Source organism: Bolinopsis microptera, chromosome 8, assembly GCF_026151205.1.
Source record: "Bolinopsis microptera isolate Bmic1 chromosome 8, MBARI_Bmic_1.0, whole genome shotgun sequence".
Lineage (NCBI taxonomy): Eukaryota > Metazoa > Ctenophora > Tentaculata > Lobata > Bolinopsidae > Bolinopsis > Bolinopsis microptera.
In genome coordinates, this window is record NC_087079.1 from 11566836 (window position 1) to 11592085 (window position 25250).

The following is a 25250-nucleotide window of genomic DNA, read 5'->3' on the forward strand; positions in this document are numbered from 1 at the left end:
ATTGCATATATATATATATATATATTATATATATATATATATATATGTCATTTGATCAGTATTATCGAGAATTAAGTGCCGAGCCAGTTTTGCAATCCACCAAAATCACACCCGGGCAACAAATAGAGTTTTTTCCACCTTTGAAATCGGTGGCATACAGATCCTGAAGGACGATGTAACTCTTGCAGCACAAACCCACAGGTGCACTTAAACATTAGATTTCATGAAACTTGAGGAAATGACGGTAATGTATTGAAACCGCTCTAGGATCGTCGTTTCTTTCGGTTGACAGGGCACTGGTCAATGTTTGCCGATTTAGTTAATGCCCACTTAACGCCCGATATGAGATATCAGATCGATATCATATCATGCATAGGATCAATCGACGCGCGCGATCGCGATGCAATTTAATTAATGCGCGCGCGCAAGACTGGCGCGACAATGTCAACAAAATGTATTGTGGCGTCCGCGCTATGGTTGAAAGTTGAAGGGTCTACAGTATCACGAGTGTGTAACGCGATAGCAAGAAAACAAACTTGTTTACAAATGTTAAAGACGATAAATCAATAAAGTTCGCTAGTAAAGAATGTCCAAATCTCAATAATCTTCAGAGCAAAATGCATATTCCTAAAAATAATGCGACTCAAATGCTTGAAACAAAGTTATTAAAATCATCCCCCGTTAACTTGTATTTAAATTTAATTGAAATAAAAAAGCTAAATCATACGAAATTCTAAACATTGAATGTACTTTACATCACTGAATAATAAAAACGATCACTCAAATCAAAAACGAAAAGCAGACGTGTTTAGTGTATCCACATCAGTTGGAAGTATAGTACATCAGTCTCATTATAACTATTGGAATATCCTCATGTCATATTGGTCATTGTTCATTCTAAAGTTGAAGGATCTGGATATTGATTGAGCGCGTTTTCCAGCTTCAGTAAAATCTGAAAAAGCAAGAGGATATTAAAAAGGCGGTATCACAGAAAAGTCAATAAACGTTACAGATGCAAATAGAGAATGACTGTTATGAAAGTAAATTCACGTAATCAATGGAATAATAATAACTAAGCAAAACTTACGTTCTTATGGAAGTCAATTTGAGAGGCTATGAAACCTCTGACCATGAAGTTAAAGTCCCTGTTTCGTTCAGTGTGAAAGTGGTTTATCTCGGACATGACAGCAGCGCTAATAGTGCTGTACCGCTGTAGCACCTTCGCCTCCTCTTCCACATCCTTCTCTCCTTCTCTCTGCGTGTAGTCCTTCACCTTCTGTGCTGCTCCCTGTCAGGTTGGAGGGGTGTTTTTACGTACTATATTATGTATAATGTATATTATATATACATGTCCATGATGTATGTATTATATATTAACATAGAACGATATATTGTGAATAGGTAAGGTTTTTTTAAAGTACAACTTGAATAGCAGTATACACTATACAGTAGGTTTACTAAAGTGAACACAGTACACTGCGTTACAATATGGCCTCTTCAACTTTCTTGCGAAATTTTAATTTCTTTTCTCAGTACAGGAGCAACAATAAAACGCAGAAAACTATCCATCTGAACGATTCTGGTGAAAATTGCTAAACGACACCATCTACAGGTCCTGTAGATTCGTACAAAGCATGATTGATAAGTGCTACATTGTCCAGTAGCTGCAACTGAGAGGTAAGTTGCAGTTCTGAGATGTGAGCCCTCTTAACCTCATTTTGTACACAGGTGCAATGCAGTAATACGGTGTAAGGTAACACGCTACTAAAACACTGTTTAATATCAAGACTCAGTAGTTGCTACGTAACGTACTGGACTTCTAGTATACTGATGAATTAGGTATAAAATATACAGTACTAGCATAATATAATGTGTGAATAAAGTTTAAAATATACAGTACTAGCATAATAACATAAGGTGTGAATAAAGTTTAAAATGTAGCATGTACTATTTACCTTGTGTACATGTAACATGTCTGGAACAGAGCTCAACATACCCTGGTACTCTCGCACACTTTCACTTAGCACGTGTGCGTCATATCTCGGCTGAGGGAAAGAGAGGGTTACATTAGTGGAATTGTGCTTCGAACATCTTATACTTTCCAATAAATGTTTTTAACCCTTACATTGCATTGTTATAACTCCTAGGTCCAAATGTCTAAAGTTGTACATTGTACAATCGAGATGATTACAGTAAATTAATGTCCGTTCTGGCTAGCCCTTAAAGTTGTCAACATTCATGCTGCACAATAAAAGTGGATGAGTAATTAATAAACAATGAGTCATTACAAAACAATGTGACTATTTAATCACATGAGGCATAGAATAATAACATTGCTAGAAGTAATGTGAACGTATTCGAACATGAAATGGGATGTTGCGATCATTAAAAAGTGAACCCCCATCACATTCCTTGCTGGTAATTAATTACCCAAATGATAATCAGTTAATTACCAGTTCTCACCTGACTTTGTTTTCGCAACTAAAATTACCGGTGTTAAAGTACCTCATATTCTCCACTTTCAACACTAAATCACATGACAAATTCATCATCAATTAGCCTAATTAGCTAATTATCTAATTAGTAACTCGCCTGGTTCTCGTACACTTCAGATATCTCCTGATAACACCGCCCCGTCCCCATCAGGGCCACATTAACTGGTTTAGAGTCACTTAGTGGTCCAGTATCGTACAACTCTCCTAACTCTTTAAATATGTGACCATACTTTGAGTACATGTGCTTTATACCTGAGTTAATTATACGTGATTAGTGGAGTGGGGGTAGATTAGTTACTTTTTAAAGTGATTATTTCGATGGATAATTTGGTTATTTAATATCAATGAGTGAAGTTGAAAACATAAGAGCCTGTGAATGCGAGTACCATAGTTGTGAAATGTAAGCTGCAGACTTAATTAGATCTCTAGAATATCTATTGGTAACTACTTCAGATTTGTGGGGGGCGGGGCGGGATGCAACGACCAATTATGATCATTAATGACAATGTCAGTATTGGCAAAAAAAACAAAATAGTGACATAAATGGTCGTTGCATCCCCCCCCCCCCCCCCCCCCCCCCCCCCCATTCGTGTAAAGTTTGATAATGACAATAATAATAAGCTGCGTACAGTTATCATAATATCCAATATTAACTTTGAGTATCTCTTCAGGATATAATTTGGATCTTCAGTATTATCATACTTCCTATTTCAGTATCATCCAGCAATACAGCCTAGCTTTATTGTGCTACCCACACTGTAGTATACAATACAGCAGGATCTACATTGCTATTATTTTGTAGATTAGCCTACTCATCCTTTTACTTTTATCTCGCATCTCAATTTAGCATATCAATGAATTGTAATTAATTGTAAATCGCAGTACATATTATTACATCTTTCACTTATGTAAATCACCAACTTGACATCCTGTATTTCAAGAACTAAGACGTGTTTACACGCATTATACCTGGTTTATAATGTAAAACTGTTTATAATAATCCAGTATATTCTAACCCACTATTAGTCTACTAAACACTAGTGCACTATAAAGCTATAACACAGCTGTACAATGTAACATCTAAAGAAACACACTAGCAGCAGCCTAATAACACACCACAAGTCACAGCATGAGCAGGTATTATTGTTCTCTCTAAGTTACAAGTTACAAGTTACAAGTTTTTGGGTACTTTTTGTTACAATTTGCTGTGTACAGTTAACAGTTCTATAATATATTGTTAGTACAGACTACAGAGGAATACACAGTTATTGTTAGAGAAATATGACAGCTTAATGTCGACACGCCCACTTTTAAACAAAGTAGAATCTAGCAAAGCCAGGTGCAGGAAACCTTACATAAGTGTACTGTGTAGAAAACATTGAGTTGCAGGGTTTTAGTCATGATTCGTTCTGTGGAGAATAGATAAGGAACACTCTAGATAATCCATTAGTTGTTCAATGTTGTGACGCGAAAGAAGCGGAATTTCGCACTTAAGAACCCACAAAAATATCCAGTTCAATCAAATCACAATAAGCAAATTTAGTAAGGAAGCTGCCAGGTAAGACAGCTTGTAGTTTCTAAGTTGAGGAATGAGGATGTATTATGAATACTACATTATCTCTATATTATATCAGTCTCACAGCTTCAGAAATGATGGTCAAATAATAAAACTCAAAAGTCAGAACATACTTTTTAATTCAGACTAGTGAGTGACGAGTGAAGTGCTGGATGAGGTAGCCTAGGAGATGAGGTAGCCTAGGAGATGAGATGTGTGGTTTGATAGTGTGTAAGTGATGTTCTTTTTCGTCTGAAAGATAATGTCTGATAATCAGACTGATAGCCAGTTTATTAAAAATTCACAAAATGTAACATGGTTACAGAATAATATGTCTGTGAATTAGTGTTAAATCATTAAATGTCTTGATAATATTATTATCCGATCTGGGAATAGATCGCGTTACTCGTATTAAAGAAAGATCCTTCTCATTGTTATCTTTTTTAAATCACATAATAACTTATATAAGCAATAAAAACCACTCAGATAACTACATAATATTTACAATTATATAATTATTATAATTATATAATTATAACTACATATTAATTACCTCCAGTCATCTTGCCAGCGTAGTCCTCGTTCTGCTTCACCAGTTTGTCTAGTGTACCCTCCATTTTCTTACTGAAGGTACTGAAACTTCCCACATAACTCTCACTGCTCAGATTGTCTGTAATGAAATAATTAATTAACTCCAGTATAATTATAACACGTTTCAACATTAAAAGGCAGCTCAAAAAGTAAGTTAAAGTAAAAATAAATTTTAATTAAGTTAAAGTAAGTTTACAAGCTTAGTCAAACACAATATGAAGTATAGGTCGCTGTCCTATAATACATTGTAATACAAGGTATGACAGAAATTTCAGGAATTTAGAGCTAGAATATTTGAAGGAATCTTTACAGCTCTGCATAGCCTTGCATAAATATCTCCAAAATAGCACATATATCTCCAAAATAACATATTATATCTCCAAAATAACTGGAACTAATTTCAGTAGCGCTGATTCACACCTTCAGTCTTCACCAATCAACATAGAAATCTTAGCCATACTATGATTTGGTGATTTAATGGTTTATAGCTCAGCTTTTTCTCTTTGAGAGTTGACAGAATTAGTGTACGCTACGTCGCTACATTGCAACATTGCAACATTGCAACATTGCAACACTTGTTGAAGTTGAGGGCAGAAGAAAGGATCTAGAAGATATGACAGGTTTTAACATTACTACATTAGCACTCGGCGTGATTATTATATAAAATATAAGTGGATTAAATTATCGCTATATTGTACAATAGACTTAATAATAATAATAATAATAACGCTTTATTTGTATACCGCTTAGGCCGTATAAGCGACCAAAGTCCAAAAAATGGAGTTGATACTGGCCAACAAAGCGGTGCAGATAAATTTACCTTAGTAGTCCCTTTTCTAATCAAAAATTCAAATTTATAAATTGTAGATTGATCTTAAAGTCCTGCGTCCATGACTACTGAATCACCAAAAATACTGTTCGCACATACAGGATAGGCTTGATGAAATAGATGGGTCTTGAGAGCCTTCTTGAAAACATCTAGTCGAGAGATGGAGCGTAGTGAGTAGGGAAGTGTATTCCAGATTTTAGGAGCAGTGTGAGAGAAAGCACCAGCTGTAGCCCTCAGCCTTGATAAAGGAGGGCGTTCAAGTAGGAAGAAGTCATGGTCCATTCTGACATGATGTTTACTAGTGTCCCTAATTTTGACCATTGTCCTTAGATATTCAGGAGCACAATCGTTTAGGCACTTGAAAACCAGTAACGCTATCTTGAATTTGATTCGCATTGCTACAGGTAAGAAGTGTAATTCAATCATATAGGGTGTGATGGGCTCCTGTCTCAACTTCCCGTGAAGTCCGAATATGAATCTCACAGCAGTATTCTGCACTTTTTGAAGTTTCTGGAGAAGTCTTTCAGAAAGGGCACCATAAGTAGCATTTCCATTGTCCAGAATGGAATGAATTGAAGCGTGTACCATTTGGATTTTGAGCTCCTTACTCAGTTTGGAACCTATTCTGCCAAGATTTCGCTGATTTACATAGCAAACTCTGACAACGTTGTTGATCTGTGCCTCTAAATTGAGATGGTTGTCAAAAAATGAATCCCAGATTCTTTGCTGACTTGGTAGGTTTAATGGAGCATATGCTGTCAAGATTGAATTCAACTTGTTTTGGGGCTTTGGCATGGAGTTTGTAGAGATCTCGATTATCTCACTTTTATTGTCGTTGAGTTTCAGGTAGTTCTCACTCATCCATGATTTGATGTGCTCGAAACATTCTTTAAATTTGCTCTTCATAGATTCAATGGCCATGTCTTTTTTAGGATCAAATGAGAAGTATATCTGAGTATCATCAGCATATAGATGGATTTGGAGACCATGCATACTTGCAATATCTTGTAGCTGTTTAGTGTAAAGGATGAAAAATATAGGACCAAGAATTGAGCCCTGAGGAACTCCAATCTCGAGGTCACAGAGAGAGGAATATTCACCCTTAACACCAACGATAAAGGATCGATTTGACAGGTAGCTTGCAACCCATTGAAGAATAATACCACTAAATCCATAGCTATGTTCGAGTCGTCTCAAAAGTCTTTTGTGATTGATGGTATCAAATGCAGCTGACAAGTCAAGAAGAAGAAGAACAGTATGACTCTTCTTGTCAACTTGGAGGAGTATATCATTATGTACCTTGAGCACTGCAGTTTCACAGCTCATGTTTTTCCGATAACCTGATTGATTTGCTGCGAAAAGATTGTTCTTATTTAGGTACTCGGAAAACTGTGAGTGGGCACACTTTTCTATAACCTTGGAAATAAAACTGAGGTTACTCACAGGTCTATAGCTTTTCAAGTCGTCTGCATCTAGAGAGGCTTTCTTTAGGACTGGTCGTACTATAGCAGACTTCAGAGCATGTGGAAAATAGCCCTCTTGGAGGGATAGGTTGACTATGAGGGTGATATGAGGGAGCAATTCATCGAGACAGTGCTTGAGGAGCCATGTTGGAAGAGGATCGAGTTCACACGACTTATTATTCATCGTCTTAGTAATCAGGGAAAGAACCTCTGATCGAGTAACTAATCTGAAAGCTGTAGCAGAGCATGGTAGAGAACTATGTGTATCATTAGGCATCTCTAACTCTTTTACACAAGGTTTGTCTTCAGATTGACTATCAGCACTGGACAGGTTTTCCTCTGAGATAGACCCATAAATCTTCTTTACTTTATCGTCAAAGTAGTTTTTGAGACTTTCTGCAACTGCTTGATGCGTGGGCCCAGAAGGGGACTTCCGAGAAAGATCTTTATCCAGAAGGTTATTTATAATTCTGTATGTAGCTTTTGGATCTCCTTTAGCATCTGTAAGTCGTTTCTCATAATAGCGATTCCGTTCTCTAGAGATGATTAAGGTAGTATCTACACAAGCTTCCCTGTAGATTTCTCTATAATCTTGAGCATCAGCCATACCTTTATGCTTCTTCCAGAGTCTTTCAGCAGCTCTGCGCTTTTTACGGGCATCATTGCAGTTTTCATTCCACCAGTCACTACGACCAGGTATAAAATAGATGTTCTTAGCTGGTGCATGCTTATTAAGAACTGAGGATATAACAGAATCGTATTTGTCGACTGCGTCATCTAAACTAGTTAGCTGGGATGGAGATAGCATGTGGAGTACAATGTCAGCTTTGAAAGCATCAATATCAATTTTGCTAAACTCACGAACTGTTTTTTGTTCCTTACTTGGCTGCTTTGATGACACATCAATCTCGGGTGCACTAAACTTAACCAGGAAGTGATCTGACGTTGTGCCCGTGTCTTCCACAATTTCAAGCTCTGTGATGTTTAAGTTGTCAGCCGGTGATTCCAATGTTAGCACTAGGTCCAGTGTGCCGCCAGAGATGTGTGTTGGTGAGGAAACATGCTGCTTCAAGCCTTTTGAATGACAGAGTGCCATGAATTGTTTAGCCCAATAGTCTGGATCCTCTACATGAAAGTTGAAATCCCCTGCTAATATAGGAATACCAGATTTAGTTATCAAGGTATCCATGTAATCAGAAAACTGTTCAAGAAACAATTTCTTTCGGGTTTCTTGATATTTCTTATGAGAAGAAACTTGAGTTGATCGATAAAGGACACAAAATCTGATCAAGTGAGATTTTGCTCTGAAGACAGTTTCCAAAACCTCAAAGGAACTAAACTTCACACTGTTTCTTGTCAGGGAGACAACCTTAGGGTCATAGATGAAGGCAACACCGCCACCCCTCCCACGTCTTGGAGCACTAATAATATCATATTTGTGGTCTTTCACCTCAGCGATTTTGGCCTTATCATCAACTCTCAGCCAAGTCTCTGTCAGGAAGCATATATCCACGTTCTCTTCTCTCAGTAGCTCTAGTACAGATACCGTTTTGTTGCAAATGGATCTTGCATTAAAGGTTGCCATTTTCAGAGCATGGGGTGGACTGTGATGGTGTCCTGGTGTCACATCATGTTTTTTGAGTCATATTCTGTATTCATCATTAGCCTCTGTATCTCTCTGGCAATGATTGGACACTCCATTGATGCTGCATTATGGGACTTGTGCTGTGCTTTATCACTGGGATTCTTCGAGTTTTTGCACCTGGCACAGCACTTTGCTTCACTTTTGGACTTGTTACTGCAATCTTTAGACAGGTGGTTTCCTGAGCAGCGGAAGCAAGTTGGATCATCAACCTTGGTAGGACAGTTTGTAGAAGTGTGACCAATTCCTTGACAATGGTAACAAGAAACAACATGAACTCGATCGGACACAGGATGGCAGGTATTTCCAAAATAAAGAGCTCTTCCTTGGTCATTCATGATGCAAGATCGGATAGCAGGAGAGACTTTAAGTGCAAATGTGAAATACTTGCTATTTTCAGTAACACGTGACATGTACACAACCTCCTTGTCATAGAGATAAACATATTTGAGTACATATAATATACCAATATTATACCTAAATAAAACATTTTTCTATAACACACAAATCTAATTTTAAATAAGTAATGTAACCTAATTAATAAGATATGGTCTAGAGGGTTTATACCTGGAAGTGGGCCCTCACATTTAACAGTCATAAAAAAGCCTGATCTAGCGGTCTTGTCTGATTCTGCTTTTCTTTTACCGTCCTTCCAATCCTGGAAATAATAGTATAGTATTGTTTACAGTACACTACAATATATAGTATAGCACTATGTTTAGTGTTTACAGTACACTACAATGTGGATGTACTGAATGGGTATCCTAATATGCTCCGAAGCTGGGCCAGGGGACCAAGTAGAACCTAGTGTCCCATGACCCCCACACTGGAATTACTGGAAGAACAATCATTTTATAAAATATACAATAAGTTTGTACTATTCACAATGTATTGAACAATGAATATTAAATATAAACCAATGAACCATCTATACTGTCCTTTATCACAGTAATTACTCCACATTACTGCAATAACTTTAATGTGAAACTAACAATTAGATTAAAGATCTAAGGGACACAACAAGCCCTGTCAGCTGTGTTATATTACATAAAATGATCTGATATTTGTTATTAATAACTGCGGCGGGGTGTAAATTCTACATTAGCCCTTTCTTAACATTTGTGAGGGGATGAGCAGTGCACACTCGTACAACTTTATTTAACGGGAGAATAAAAGTAGGCCATCTTACTTTTTAAACCCCGCGGTAAGCTATATACTTAAGACAACAAATCATCTTGTTTTCAGGTTTGATAGTGTCGAAAATTTTCTTTTAGAGTACCTTTTCAAAATATATCCTTGTGTTAACCTTATCGTCCTGGCACTTAAGAAAGTGGTTGGTTACGTTGCAGTTGGAGATTATAGGATGTCTTCCAATCCTGTTTAAAAACAGTTCCAGTTTGTCTCTCCTCTGTTCGATGAAATCCTGCTGGTATTTACCTGGCAGAGAGATTGATTATTTACGTTACATTTATTTTAATTTTGGTTCAATATGTGGAATACAGTATGTGGAATATGTGTATGATGATATTATATAGGAATCTAGTTTATGAGATCTTCAATTTATTGATCTTAAGACTTTAAGAGAAAATCCTCAATAAATGTAATTATTTTGTAATTATTATTTGACATTTTGGTAAAATTCTTTAAAACCAATTAACTAAAGATAAGCCTTATTATCTGAGAGATTGAAACTAAATGACACTATATTCTATAAAGCCAGTATAATATCCAGATGTAACACTGCTCTGGTATCTAACAACCTGGACCTAGCAAGATGTAGCTCTTTTAGTCTAATTACCTTACACTGTTTACACCTGTTTCATATACTAAATATAAGCCAATCATTCCAACAGAGCATGTCTAATTTGCAACATTGTTGTATCAATAATGAGTCTAATATTGCGTGATTTAATTGTTAGCCTGCCCTTGTAAGCTCTTTTAAAATAGATCAACACTAAATAACACATAATATTATAACACATAATATAACACTACAAAAAACATAGTACTATTAACATTTTACATTCAGTGAGAGATTATATGCTGGCGATATTGATATGAAACTAAACCCTAGACATATAATAATCATAACCTCATTTGCAATGAGAGCATAATTATTAGCTCAACTCTCAACCTAACCGATCATTAATTAATCATTATTATCTAAACTTATTGTAAATTAGCGTCACATTCTTAAAACAGCCCACATAGTTAGAGAGTGTGTTAATTAAGGTAGCGTGTGTAGTGTGTGCGTGGTAGAGATGATATTTATTAAACACGCTGTGATGTGATTATTTCATTGCCCTGACTGTATACTGTTTACTGCTCAGTATGTAAGAGCAGCATGTAGAGTGGTCAGGGTTGGGACGGAGTGGGGTTCATTTGAAATTTATTGAGTACGTCTTGTCCGTGAAAATCTAGATACTAGAAAGCCAGGGTAATACTATTAACCCTTGGCCTTATCATACTGGGGGTGGGTTGATTCGTCCATCCCTCCCGTTCAGTAACAAATAAATGTTACTTAATAAATTTCAATTTTATTTTGACTTATATGACTTTTATCAGCATCATCTCCTCTATCAGCCATATTATTTTTATCAACAAGTTTCAATCGGCCGGAGAGCTATTAGCATAATTATGCCGAAATTGCTTCATTTGAGTGCAATTTTTGCTCTCTAGCCTATTAGTGATTTTGCTTCCTATATTAGAGCTGAACACGTGGTATACTGCGTCACATCACGTGATACAGGAGCTCTGGGACAAAATTGAGGTTCCTAGTGAACGGCATAGTGGGTCTAGCACTTCACCCTTTCATGCACGTCAATGGCTAATCCAATCAAGCTTACACTCAACTCAACACACTTGAGCTGACCGCTTGAACATCTATAGAGCTATAGTTTACGAGAAACAATATGACAAATCTGAAAATTTGAATAAATGTTTCAAGAAATTGTTGAAATAATGTTAATTAGTAGAAGAACCAATGGCAACCTAAAGTTTGGATAAATAGTTTCAAGGGGGCTATATTTATGAGTCGCATTTGAACTTGATTTTTTTTTTTTTAATTTCTTTCCGTCGTTAATTTTTACACATGTTTAACAATTTTATTACAGAACTGAAGAAGACGTTGTTACGTGGAATGATTATTTCAATTCAATAAAGTTTCTAGCCTAAAGTTTGCTGCTTCAATTTGTTCGCAAGTTAAGAGTCTAAAGAGAAATTCTCCAAGAGAAATCAACCTAAAGTTTATGTATCTTTTCGACCCTCTATTGAAAGGTTTTATTGTTAGCTAGTAAAAATATCTCCAATTCGTCTGAATGTTTAACTTCAACTGCAAGTGTTGTTGTAAATTATTTGAACGGGTTACAACAACAATAACATGTACCTGAAACGTCAAGGACACTAACGCTCGAATCGTTGAATTCATGAAAAAACTTAATCCTGAACTTCTTATGAATGACAAGTACACAGGTACATTAGCATAACTGACAAGGTTGAGATGTGTGCTTTCATTGGCCTTATCTACTTTCGGGGAGAGGAGCTGCCCTTGACGGTCTGCGGACTATTTACTCACTTTCTGATGGACTTTCCAGCATTTCCTGCGGTGATGTCCAGGAACAGATTCTTCTTTCTGTCGACGAAAATAACATTCGAAACCAAAGAGATGCGACACGATAGAGCAGAGCATTGGAAAAGAGACCGGTTCACGGCAATTTGCGAGTTTTACGAATAGTGCCAAGCTAATTTCGCCACGGCACTAATACCTGATCAATACCTCACAATTGATGAATGCCTGTATCCGACTAGAAAGCGCATCCGTTTTCTCCAGTACATAAAGAGCAAACCAGCAAAGTATGGTATTATCTTCAAAGCACTCAACTCGGTGATATACCCGTGCACCTATCAAGCCCATTAGACCTTGCCTGTGCCCTCTTCATTCCTACTATTAGGAACAGGTCCTTGCACGGCCTTAGCACCTGGACCCTTACCAACTGCTACCTACTTAGAGACCGAAGACCCTAAGTTTCTGAGGAGTAAGGATCATGATACAAGTCGTGACCCAAACACACCATTACTTCCCTTGGTGAGTCCAGGTCTGCCTAGTCGGTGTGTTCAGTGTGTAAAGGACGCATCGCAGGACCTGGTTACAAGAAGAAGGTCTGCGGTTTGTCGAAGGTCAAAAGTCAGCGTCAAAGTTGTGGACTTAGAATGTGCACGAAGGTTCATCTTATTTCATAATGTGACTCGTGTAAATGAACCATTAATTCTTTCGTACGAATACTCATATCCAAATGTTATATATTTTTTACACTGATTATGATCGAAAACTTGACTTTATTTTTAAATTTCGTTTGTTTGAGTCTTTCCTAAAATGTATCTACCTTGATAATGAAATTTGGAGTAGAGTCGCATAGTTCACAACTTTCAAATTCACACACATACACTCATGTTTGCGATTGACCAATCCCTGCAGCGTTCTGCAAAATTTAACTTAATTTATAAAACAAGCACTCCTTATACGGGCTGATTTGGGATGGGTTGATTCAACCCATCCCCAGTATTCTAGGAGTAAATCGGATAAACAGTCGTTTCTTAGGGATGGGTTGATTCAACCCACCCCCAGTATTCTAGGAGTAAATCGAATCAACAATCGTTTCTTAGGGATGGGTTGATTCAACCCACCCCCAGTAACCTGAGGATTAATTAGATCAACAACCGCTCCTTATATGGAGATCATGGATCACTTTGAGGCCTGTATCATGTGATAAACTTGTGATATCCCACGTGATTTCTCAATTAACACAGGAGACTATCTTGTGCACTTGTGCACTATCTGGCCCTTTAGAACATAATGAGTCTTGTAGAACTAAGTATAACTAGAGCATTCCACTTTTTGTGGTGGCTGAATACCGTCTAGAACCAAAGTTATTAGGGATGGGTCCTTTCAACCCACCCCCAGTAATGAATGAGCTCCACGCACCCCAGTATGATAAGGGTTAAGACTGATTGTACTGACAGAACACGTCATTTTATTTCACTTCCTAAGTTCTAAATTATTATTTCAGTATTAGCTCGGGGAGCATACATGATAATACAGCCTACTTACAGATAAAACAGTTACTTTTAATTACCTTCCAATCAACACGTCACACAGAAAAATGTTACAGAATCTACTCATTGTAAAGATTCACATCTGTTTAATCACGCGTTTTAATTAAGTAATTAACCAGTTATTGATCATTGTAACGACTAAAATGTAGATGAAAAACAAGTCACATCCTTTAATCTACCATTATTATCTAATCTATGTAATGTCCATCACAATAATAAATAGATTATAAAGCACCTAACAGGTAAATAAAGGTTATTTAAAATTATTTAAATTAATTTAAGTTTATTCAAGTTATTTAAGTTATTTAAGTTATTCATAGTTATTCAAAGCTATTACCCTGCACTTACCTACGACAGCTTTCTCAGGTAGGGGTGGAATAATAAAACAAGGGAACTTCTCTGTTAGTCTACCGTGGAACCAATCAAACTGCTTGTACCTGTCAGACAGAAGTGGAAACTTAAGAAACAAATTAAATACATACTACATATTATTACATAGGTACCTCTTATAATATAAATACAGGTACAAATAAGTATGATCCTAGCGGACGAGAACAAGGAATGTTAAATGTACCACCGGGCACCGACAACATTATACCAGGTTGAACTTTATACCAGGTTGAACTTTCTGGTGCAAAACCAAAATTCAAAAATCCTAAACATCCTAACCTTCGTTCAACAGTAAGATTGGTAGTATTTGGTGTTATGTGATAAGACATAAAGCTCTTCATCCCTTTAAACTTAGCTTTCTTGATTGGCTCTGTTATCTCCACGGCTATTATCTGGTTGGGCTGCCAGCACAGGTCTATGTTGTTTGGGCACTGGGGGACACTTGTTTAACTAGCTTTACATGTGAGAGGTAGATAACATCTTGGTTGCCATGCTAAAACGGAGGAAACACACAATACACATCCCTGGTCTGGTAAGCGGTCAGAATCCCTATCCTAATCAGCCAATCAGGGTATTGGATACTTAAGTACAAGTAAGTAGGTAAGTAAGTAAGTAAGATACGGCGCGGCGATGTGATACCCTTTGTATCCATGGCTTAATCTGTCTAAATATCACATTGTTTCACTGTTGAAGTCCTGATTATTTGCCACAATGATTGGGGGGGGGGGGGGGGGCTGGTTTGTAAACTCACAATAATTGTAATAGTATCTGATTCAGCTATCTGTTCTTTATCTTTACCGAGAATAAAGTCTTCTGCTCCACTTTTCACGTAGGGTGTAAATCTGGGAAATTACTCCACTTTAATATTTAATTTTATTTAAATTTCGGATTTGAGTGTGGGGGTGTCCATTTTCCAACCCCAAAAGAACCCTACCCCAAAATAGGAATTTGAGGTAAAATGGGTTTTTTTGGGTTGGATATAGTTTTTGCGACAACGATAATTGTATGACATATCATAATGACAAAAACAATTTCAACAAAAAATTGGATACATAATAAAGCTTGCGATGTAGTCACGAGTATTAAAGTAATGTAATAACTGGTATAACGGAAGTCACGAGTGTAAAGGAGTGAATGTAGTGTGTAGTTTGTATTAGCGAGAGTAGTGTGTATTACAAGTTAATGTGTATAAGTTAGTGTGTATTAGTAGTAATATAAGCCGATTAGTACAATCAAATCAAACATAATATTGATCATGATTCATGGTTTACACATTTTTAGTAAAATGTCTATAACATAAGTAGTAGTAAACCCGCGATGGGATGGCAAGAACCTCAATAAGATATTACATCGATACTAATAATCTCAAGATGTGTGTTAGCGTGTGTGTTCGCGTGTAATTTCCGAACGGCTTAATCAAGAAAATGGTAAGAGATATGGGGCTGGTTTTTTTCGGCATAGTGCCAAAAAAACTCTAACGAAGCCAAATAAATAAGGTTTTTCAAATCGGTCGCTGGTTATTGGTTTATTGATTATTTTGCATTACTATCAAATATATGAGGGGCACTCAGAATTAAATTCCGGTGTGTTTTGACAGACCGAGTTCATACTTTCGCACCGTTTTAACTACGAAAATGTAATGCGTGTTTTCAAATATGAGAATATAAAAGGCGGGTTTATATTTTGCATTTCAACTGCAATAATGAAGTCCCGGCCGTAGGCACGGGTTGCACTATTACATTAATTATATTATGATAATCATAATAATATTGTATTTAAACATAAGTGTGGCAATGAAATATTGAAAAAATGCACTTAACAGTGTACACTATACAGCCGCTAATTTGATGGAGAAATTGGTTGAAATTCGACACTATGGTTGGTGGTACACATTTTTTAGGTATCGTGTAATTCATGTAAGACCACGAAAAACTGTCAGTACAATATTTGTGATAAAAAGATAACGAGTACGTATACAATTTTCTTTATTCTACGTACTCATATCATAGTTTTAAACATTTATGGTAAAATGCGAAATTCCCCCTGTAGGAGTATACGGTAAAAGCAAGTATAGAATTACATCGCAGCTTCACTTTATTAACCGAAGTGCGAATATTCAGAAAATAATAGGAAGTTAAATGGCAGGCAGCTCTAAAAATTTGTAAAGATAAATTAAGTTATGTTTAGTGTAATTCCCAAGGTTTGGTTATGTTGCTTTATTGGACTAATTCCAACAGCAGCAGCAGAAGAATTTATTGAAGTTTCTATCACACAAAGCAAATTCTATTATCATGTCAAACTGTAAACACAAGTCCAGGAGAAGAGGGAGGAGGTAGAAGAGGATCTAATAAGAAGGAGGAGGGGAAGAAGGAGGTATAAAAGGAGAATAAGAAGAAGAAGGAGGAGGAGCAGGAGCAGGAGGAGCAGGAGGAGGAGCAAGAGCAGGAGCAGGAGCAGGAGCAGGAGCAGGAGCAGGAGCAGGAGCAGGAGCAGGAGCAGGAGCAGGAGGAGGAGGAGGAGGAGGAGGAGGAGAGAGAAGAGGAGGACGAGGACGAGGACGAGGACGAGGAGGTCTACACTAACAGTTGATAACGCACCTGTTCATACTCTTCTTCATTGTGTTAGATCTCTGGTGCTGAGCTGCTCTAGACTCGTCGTCCACGTCTAAACTGCGGGTAATGTTATTATCAATAAGTGTGGACTGTGGGGGAGGGGGGCCGGGGGGCGCGGGGTGTGTCACCCAACACTTGCTACGCAGGCACTTTAAATTCAAGAAGTTAGAGAAAGGGAATTGATTAAATTGCTCTCAGCGTCTAATTTCCACTGACAACACTAAACTCCAACAATCTCCTACCTGACACTAGGCCTAGTCTGCCTGCTGTGTTGATCTTCATCTGAATCGTAATCCGACCACTCGTTATCACCAGGAGCAGGCTGCCCTACGAACTGTACCCCACCAGGAGCAGGCTGCTCTGCGAACTGTACCCCGGTATCTGCTGGTGGTGGTGGTGGAGGTTCCGACCACTCGTCATGAACTGGGCCTGGGGGCTGAATATTTACTGTTACATGGACAAGTAGTAGGGCAGAGGTTTGACTCCGGTTAGAGGACAGTATGATAGGTAGCAGGGGGATGTGTGCAATCAGCCGAGCTATGAACAACAAATTCCCAGAAGGATTCTGTCGCTTGTCAGAACAAACGTACGCCACGTCCCAAATCACAATATCAGAAGTTAGTACTTCATCTCACAGTCAGAAGATTGGACGTGTTAGTAGAACACAACAACATTGTTACCTGCATCACCTCGTATTCATCATAGTCAATGTAAGAAGCAGGAACTAGACCCTGTTCTCCGTTCTCTTTTACTGCCTCTACCCAGCCTTCACCCACATCCTGAACAAGATACTGTCAATACACCCTTTCTCCTGTCTCCTAACGTCATACAACTTTATATGCTGTAGGTACTCAAAATTAAAATTAATTTTACCCAATTTGCAGATAAGTGGAATCGTGGAGCTTAAGAATTTTAAGGCACTAGAAAATACCCACTTTTAACGGTTAAATTGCTAATAATTCAATCACCTAAAATCTGAAAGAGTTAAAATTAAAGTCGCAAAAATAGTTTTAAGAAGATATGTATTAATAATTTATATCCTGACCTCGCAAACAACAGTAACAAGTTCATGTTCGTACACCGTTATCTCATTGTTATCAGCCTGACCCTCAAAGTCGTATATTACTCTGGCAGGAATAGCGGTTGTAGCCATTACCCTAGGTTATATAGTTTGGGGTTAGCAGGTTAACTTGGGGAGTCAGATTAATAATGCTCACTTTATGAAGATTGATAAAGCTGTGTTGTGGATGTGACCGGGGGGGGGGGGGGTTTTCCACCATTTTTCACCAATCTGCTGTACAATACATGAGACAAATCAGTCAAATCAGTCAAAATGTTAATTTAATACTGAAATGTTAAGTATCAATTATATTACTATAAATTGATACGTTAAGCTACCATAGCATTCGAGCAGTCGCAAATATTGAACTGAACATACCATATTAAAAAGGTCATCATACAATTAAATTAAAAATCAAAGCTATCGGGATAAAGATGATTCTGTCACGATTAATATGAAGAATAAAAAACTGAATATTGTTATGTGTTTTATAAAATAGTATACAGTAAAACCCCGATTTACCGCCATTTAACATAATTTAGACCTTGAGTTACTTGCTACTCTGCTGTCAATTAAGGAGAGAGAAGTCAGAGAGCAAAAAAATCGTTTTCTTTAGCTAATTCAAATCTTATAGAGGACCCCTAATCTTTTTATTCCGAGTTCAGCACTTGTCTGCTCATGATTCAAAGCAGTATTATAATCTTGGAATATACCAAGCCAAGACAATGGATAAAGATATGATATACCATTACTATGTTGTATTACACAATAAACATGCATGTTTTCTGCCCGTATCTCCTCGTGAAAGTGAAATACTCCGTTGGCATAATCCTCTTCCTCAGTACACAGCTCCAAGGCCCTCACCCTGCGATAGTCGTTACCAGCGACAGTTTTTATGATAAATCCACATTCTCCTGGTAGATTACATGGAGTCACAGAGGGATGCTTGAAATGGAACTTCCCCATATTTTGTTCACTTTGTGGGCCAATTGTATCAGTACAGGAGCTAAAACTTTCCAGGGATAATATTGAGACATAGGAACTCGTCTGTGAGCATAAGAAACCTAAATCTGTTATTGCTTGCCAACCAAAAAGAAATAACTGGAGAGCTGATAAGACTGAGGGTAAAGTTTGCCAGCTTCGTCTTTTTCTTAATGCCTCTAGTCTATTCTTCGTGGATTGACGGTCATAGGAAGCCAAATTGGAATGATAATTACTATGATTATTCCAATGCACAACTGCTTCTACTGCCATCATCAAATTAGTAACTACCTCTGACACAGACAACCACTGGAATAGCTGTTCTAACGACATGTAAATGTCAAATGAGTGATACAAGTTTGGTATCAAATTACATCTTGGCAAGGGTGTTAAACTAGATCCTCCAGCAGTGACTACGATATTTTGATTTGGTTTCGGTTGTGGCTCTATAGCTTGATTAACAACAACTGGTACCCTCATTTTGGTAGATCTTCTCAGTAAATTGTGAGTCCATCTCAGCATATGATCAGGTAAAGTATCCAGAACATCAAATAGTTGATCAAATGCAAATCTGTTATTTTCTCTACAAAGTAACAAATCGGAATTTTCTAGCAGATACTGACAGTGATTAGGAAGACCATGTTTCAACACAAGTTCTGAGAGTTGACTCGTCAGTTTCTGTACAACAAAGTTCACTTCAGTTCCAGCTAATTCTATTACAATATCTAGCCTATGTGTGGACAATCTGTCGGCGTTATCAAGATACTTGTCTATAAACTGCTGCTTGACTTTTAGCATTTCGATCTTTTTTAATGCTACTGTCAGGAAATCCTTTGTTTTTAGACTTTCCGAAACAAAAGCTGCTTCCTCAAACAAGTAGAGTAGTTCGGTATAGGACGGTGTCTTCACCGAGTCAGCAACTGCAGTAAAATAACCAGCACATTTTTCAATCAACCAAGACACCTCAAACACATTCGCCATCTTGTTAATGTCCCTGAATAGTTCCCGGGAAATCCCCTCTGCAGTTCCGGAGTAAGCAGCGTCAACGAACAGCTGAACAGCAGCTTTACCAAACTCCAGCATGTCCACACTGGTCATGTGGAGGGTGGTTGTCATGTGATCAATGACTGGACTATTGAAAGAGAGGATCACAGAACTGGCAAGTACCTCACCTCCCTCACTTGTGTTCAGTTTCATGTTGCTGTGAGTAGGGGATCCTATCAGGTGCCTTCCAAAATCCATCGGGACACAAACTTTAGGAGCCATATTTTACCTGAAAATTATGTAAGTTTTAAGAATAAGGATTTAATGAAAATCTTTTGTTGATTCGAAATGTAAAAAAATGAGAATTATACATGCTTCAAAGTACATAAACCTTCCATCTTTACATATTTGTGCATGTAAATTTATCATAATTAGTTCTACAGCCGAGAGATAGTCTTCACTCTTCTCTCTTACGTAAGGTGATTCACCAACTTGGCTGACATAATTCCAAAATACATGTTGTCTACGGAACAACAGAGCCTACTTTGTTTACACCTGCTACCTTGCTACATGTTTTTGTTTTCTCCTGGCTCCCAAAACAACCATGAGGATCTAGAAATTTCACTAAAGTACAACGTCACCGACTAAAAGGAGGAACATCCCACAAATAAAGATGTCAGAGGAATCAGAGGAGGAACTAGAAAGACTTTACGAGGAAATCAGAGGGAGGAGAAGTAACAGAGAGCATCAGATATACGCTAATGTAGCAGGGGTGACAGGAAGCAGTGTAGATGGCAGAGGTGCAACTAAGTCTGCTATTGGCAAGGTTGGTTGGGCTTACATTATTTTGATTTAGGATTTACAAACAAGATACAAAAGTTTTTAAATTTAGAGTTACAAATTTAGAGTTTTAGAGTTATAAACTTGAATGCAATGGTCTGTGAGCAAAGATCAGGAACACGCTGTAAAATACAGTAAGCTTCTGTAACAAAATTAGATGTTTACTGACAGGAATTATCTTGAATTCCTAAGTAATTATGACACATAATTATGACAAGTTTGCTGAAATATTGTCACACAACTACGACAGTACGACGATTGAGTCTAATGAAACAAAGAGGATATAAATGGACATAAATGTGTGTAGCGTGCTATAGTTTATAAGTCTCGTACACATTAATTCGTCGATCCTTGTAAAGTTGTAATATTTTATAGCCATTAACTTTGAAAATTAAATAGCATCAATTTGTAAAACGTCGTTCTTGCCAATCTTACAAGAGATATGATTTTTTTAAACGCATTAATGAAATCATATCTCTATTTACAAAATAGCAAAATAATTCGTGAACCTCCAGATGATGGATCAGTTTGTAGAAGATTCGTCAGAAGAAGACGATGAAGAGGAAGACATTTGGTCGAAGAACAACAAGAAAATAATATCTTCATATGTCAGAAAAATAGCTGAGCCCATAAATGAACCGAGCATTGATTTTTCTAAATCATTGTTGAGCCTGGACAAAAGACACAACGTTATGAAGCACATGGTAAAATCAATGAACAGAAAGGACATAAAGTGGATTAGAGACAATTTCATGAGCTCTTTCTGTAAAGTTTTTGTCCTGAACGAAGAAACTGGGAAGTGTTACTGTGGGAGGTATCAACAGGAACACAGAAAGACAGCTCTACTTCCTGCAGATGAGGAGGGGAACAGTCCGCTAGAGTGGAGCAGGGAGCAGTGTATTGGGAAGGAGCCCACTAATGGCTTAGGACGGGTTCTTTTTGATGACGAGGACCACTTTGCATCGAGGTAAATGTGATTAGAAATTAATTTACACTGCCTTAATTTATTTACCTAATTGAACATGATTCTTTATTTTTAGTTCATACAATCTAAATACATAATCGATTCGGGATTTTTTTAAATTTATGCATAAATTTTCAGATACATTCGATTGTCGGACGACACACCACAAGAATTGGTATTCAGGTTACTCAAAAACAAGTGGAAAGTGAACAATCCTGGCATGGTTGTGTCGAACTATTGGTAGCTTGGATAACTTTACTATAAAACGTGAAGTAAAAAGTTTAATAAAACATGGGATCATTAAAGCAGTAAGTTTGAAGGCACATTCAATTAACTCAAAATTTATGAGTTGAACTTTCCCTGAGCGGTTATCATGAATCAACCTTGCTGTCACACAAAACCGTCCAACCGTCACAACCTTCTTTCTAACTAGCCTATTATTTTTGACCTTAGGTCAGTAAAACAACTGGGTGGATCATTTCATCAGGCTTAGACAAAGGTTTCGTGAAGGTCATTGGAGATGCTGTTCACCAATATGGATATCCATTCCCTTGTATTGGAATAACACGTGAGTGCATCTATCAAGTTTTAATAAAAGTCATTGTCGTGTTAGACTGATGGAGGACAGAAAGCTGTGGAGAACTGTTGTCAATGGATCTCGGGAATACTACCCGCCTTAAGTCTAGTCTAAGTCTAAGTTGTCATTTAAACGTTCACTTATTGCGATGGAGGACTTTGATTTAAAAAACCTAAGAAACCAAGATGCGTAAATGCCACCCAACATTTTTCTACATCAAAGTTGACCTTAATTTTAGCTCATCCTTGTACTATCTCAGATTGGGGATCACTAGAGGACAGGACATACCTGGAGTCTAAAGTATCCTTGTTTGAGAGAGTCAACTATTTAAAGTACAATCAAAACAATGAAGGTCAACAAACAGAGAATAGATTGGAAACTCATCACACCCATTTCTTTTTTGTTGATGACGGTATGACTGCTGGAGTAACTAACATGGACACTGAGGAACAGTTCAGAAAACGTTTTGAACATTTCATATTGGAGGATCTCAGGACTCCTATTGTAGTGGTACTATTGCAGGTTCACATTTTTGTTCTTTTCCGAATCATCTTTCAGCCCTATAAAAATTGAAAATTAAATGTATTTTATGTGAATGTTAAATTATTACGGATGTCTTCACGTTGCTAAACAATTTAGAAGAATACCTTGTGCCCTTCTGTAATTCACATCGCTGATTTTAATACAATCACGCACTAATAATGTTCATTTAAAGGGAGAGGTTGACGCATTTCAAAGAGTGTCAGAGTGCCTTAAAAACAACATACCGGTAATAGCTACAATAGGTCATGGAAAACTAGCAGATTTTCTAAAATTTGTTGTCGATCATTTTGGAACAGCAAAACCTACACCAACAACTTCGGAAACTTCTTTAAAAGAGCATCATGAAAGTCATGTTTGCCTTTGTGCTCTAGATCGAACAAAAGTAAGCAGTTGTCCTGATGTGAAATATCAATTACAAACGATGTTTGATGATCGTTCAAAGACAGAGCTGGAACATTTTCTATCAAGTCTCTCAAAGGTAATTACAATTTTGGTACAAGATTTTATAGAAAAACATACATTGAAATACAAGCTTATGTTCCTCATGATTATATAGATTTATACATTAAAAATATCAAACCATTTTCAACAGGTTTCACAATTGCTGGATGGTATGACATTCTATGACGAAACACAGCCTTTTGATGGGGCAATATTCCAAGCATTAATGAAGAAAAACAAATCAAGTTTAAGAAGTCAGCTGGAACTTGCTTTGAGATGGGACAGGTAGGAACGGATTGTAAAAATCCACCCCTGTTTGGGTGCAGCTATATTTTACCATTTCTAACTGAGTAAAGTCGATAAATGCCTTTTTAGGAACTTTTGCAAACATATTTACCCTATTTACCAAAGTTAAGTTAGTTTTGATAAAAGTTTAATGAATTGCAGATTGGAAATAGCTCAGGACATAGTTAAGTTGCACAACACCGCATCCCCAGAAAGCCAATATGCTCTCTCACTGACTCTGTTCAACAGTATAGTAAATGATAGACCTCATTTCGTTGAATTCCTACTCAACTCTGGTGGGGATATGATTCAAGTTCAAAACAACATCGATGGAATAATCAGTGAGTAGCGTGACTGTCAACAGCTTAAGGTTCTTATTTGTACATACTACATAGTGACGTGCCCCAGAGACATGGTGATTGAAAATATGATACCGTGTAAACGTGTAATATTGTACAACAGTTTTAAACTAATTACAACACTACAAATCTATTACATTTATTGAGGTATGACCAAAATGACCAACATGACAAAAATGTAATGTAATTGGAGGTATCAAATCTATTCAATAAACTTCAATCAACTTCAATCGACTTCAATCAATCTTTTTATCTACAACCAACTCAACCAACTCAACATCATGAACGATTCATTGGAAACATTTTTCGGCAAATTATTGATGGAATGTGATACAAAATGTAAAAACTGTTCAGATCTTGAAACTCGCGTGAAGTTTCTGGAGCGTAAAGTGTTCATTTTAGAGGAGATTGTTCAAACCTCACAAACAATAGCAGAGATTAATGAAACTATTTCGCCTCAAAGTGGAAACCAATCAATTGCTCAATACAAGTGTTTCGATGTATCAGTGCAAACGGACTCCAGCAACAATAACATTCAGTATGACAATGAATGTGAGGTACCAGAATCATTTTTGTTGATTGATGATGATGGCTATGTAGAAGCACCTCTATCAATTATTTCTAACAACATAGACATTTCAACCAGCGAGATTACAGACACTGGCTCAGTTATTCCAAGAAGTGGTGAATATTATGCAGGATTAGATTTAACACCTGTGTCAAGTTCAGACCTTACTACAGACTATGAAATCCCTGATATCGCCATCACACCTGTTGAACTTATTGAACAGGCACCATTCGGCAAATTTTCTGTTGAAATCTTATTTGAGGAATTAAAGTTCAGCCACCACTTCCATAACAGGAAATCAGTCTACTTTGGGAAACATCCTTACGTGTACAGTGGAGGAATGCATGACCCAAAGAAGATCCCCCAGGGATCTTACATGGCAAGTATATGTTCCTTTCTAGATGAGCTATTCCCAGAATACAACTACAACAGTGTTCTGGTCAATCTCTATGAATCTGGAGAGGAACATATGCCTGCTCATAGTGACAATGAAGAATTTATTGAAGAAGATTCGTACATTGTAACAGTGTCCCTTGGTGCTTCCAGGATGATGCAGTTGACTGAAATCAAAACAGGACAAGTGGTGACTTCCCTAATTTTAGAACATGGAGATGTATGTCTTATGTCCAAAAAGTCCCAACATCAATTCAACCATGAACTATGTCCCGATCCACTATGCACAGACAAAAGGATCAGTTTAACTTTTAGACTTATCAAACCAGTTGTCTGCAGTCAACCAAGAAAATCACCTTCTACAGCTAGTGGATATGTACCCTACAACGAAAGTGAATTTGAAGTCCACCATTCCAGAGTTCAGAGTTCAGCCAAGTCAACTGCAGCGCCTCCTTCACCTGAACAGATCCCAAGTGACCTGCCAATTGATACCATCTACATCAGCAGCAGTATGTTCAGGGACCTCAACGGAACTCTACTAAGTTCGAGGAAGCAGAAAGCTAAGG

At 37.3% G+C, this 25250-nt stretch overlaps 5 protein-coding genes across 8 annotated transcripts in view; 4 read left to right on the forward strand and 1 right to left on the reverse strand.

The window, feature by feature from the left end:
- The window catches only part of LOC134819668 (zinc finger protein 429-like), a 290343-nt gene that overhangs the window by 189797 nt on the left and 75296 nt on the right, over positions 1–25250 (forward strand). The window lies entirely within an intron of this gene.
- Positions 1–25250, forward strand: part of LOC134819673 (ADP-ribosylation factor-like protein 8B) — an 84643-nt gene that overhangs the window by 20471 nt on the left and 38922 nt on the right. The gene's annotated exons all lie outside the window — the stretch shown is intronic.
- The window catches only part of LOC134819658 (uncharacterized), a 97082-nt gene that overhangs the window by 246 nt on the left and 71586 nt on the right, over positions 1–25250 (forward strand). The window lies entirely within an intron of this gene.
- On the reverse strand, positions 537–17849 carry LOC134820229 (sorting nexin-18-like). Of its 2 annotated transcripts, none has more exons than XM_063830451.1 (14): positions 17735–17849; positions 17370–17468; positions 16932–17125; positions 16675–16746; positions 14829–14919; positions 14357–14508; positions 14036–14124; positions 9882–10012; positions 9143–9233; positions 4604–4720; positions 2593–2747; positions 1956–2045; positions 1088–1288; positions 537–952 (listed from the first exon to the last, which is right to left on the reverse strand). In XM_063830451.1, exons 1-14 carry the CDS (start codon positions 17840–17842, stop codon positions 893–895), a joined length of 1650 nt encoding a protein of 549 aa, XP_063686521.1. In that variant the 5' UTR covers positions 17843–17849; the 3' UTR covers positions 537–892. The 2 variants fall into 2 exon arrangements, with proteins under 2 accessions (XP_063686521.1, XP_063686522.1); XM_063830452.1 differs by having other exon boundaries at positions 17379–17468; positions 17735–17842.
- LOC134819667 (zinc finger protein 39-like) overlaps positions 23855–25250 on the forward strand; it is an 80092-nt gene continuing 78696 nt past the window's right edge. Inside the window, exon 1 of the mRNA XM_063829738.1 lies at positions 23855–23870. The gene's annotated coding sequence lies outside the window, so the exon portion shown is untranslated. The remainder of the gene's footprint in view (positions 23871–25250) is intronic.

Bases quoted from the DNA above. Each gene is read 5' to 3' on its own strand.
- LOC134820229 (XM_063830451.1), bottom strand. From the start codon at position 17,842: ATGGCTACAACCGCTATTCCTGCCAGAGTAATATACGACTTTGAGGGT. The intron at 10,013-14,035 runs GTAAGTGCAGGG...TCTCTCTGCCAG, and splicing joins ACCTGAGAAAGCTGTCGTAG to GTAAATACCAGCAGGATTTC. The intron at 953-1,087 runs GTAAGTTTTGCT...TTGCTTTTTCAG, and splicing joins AAATTGACTTCCATAAGAAC to ATTTTACTGAAGCTGGAAAA.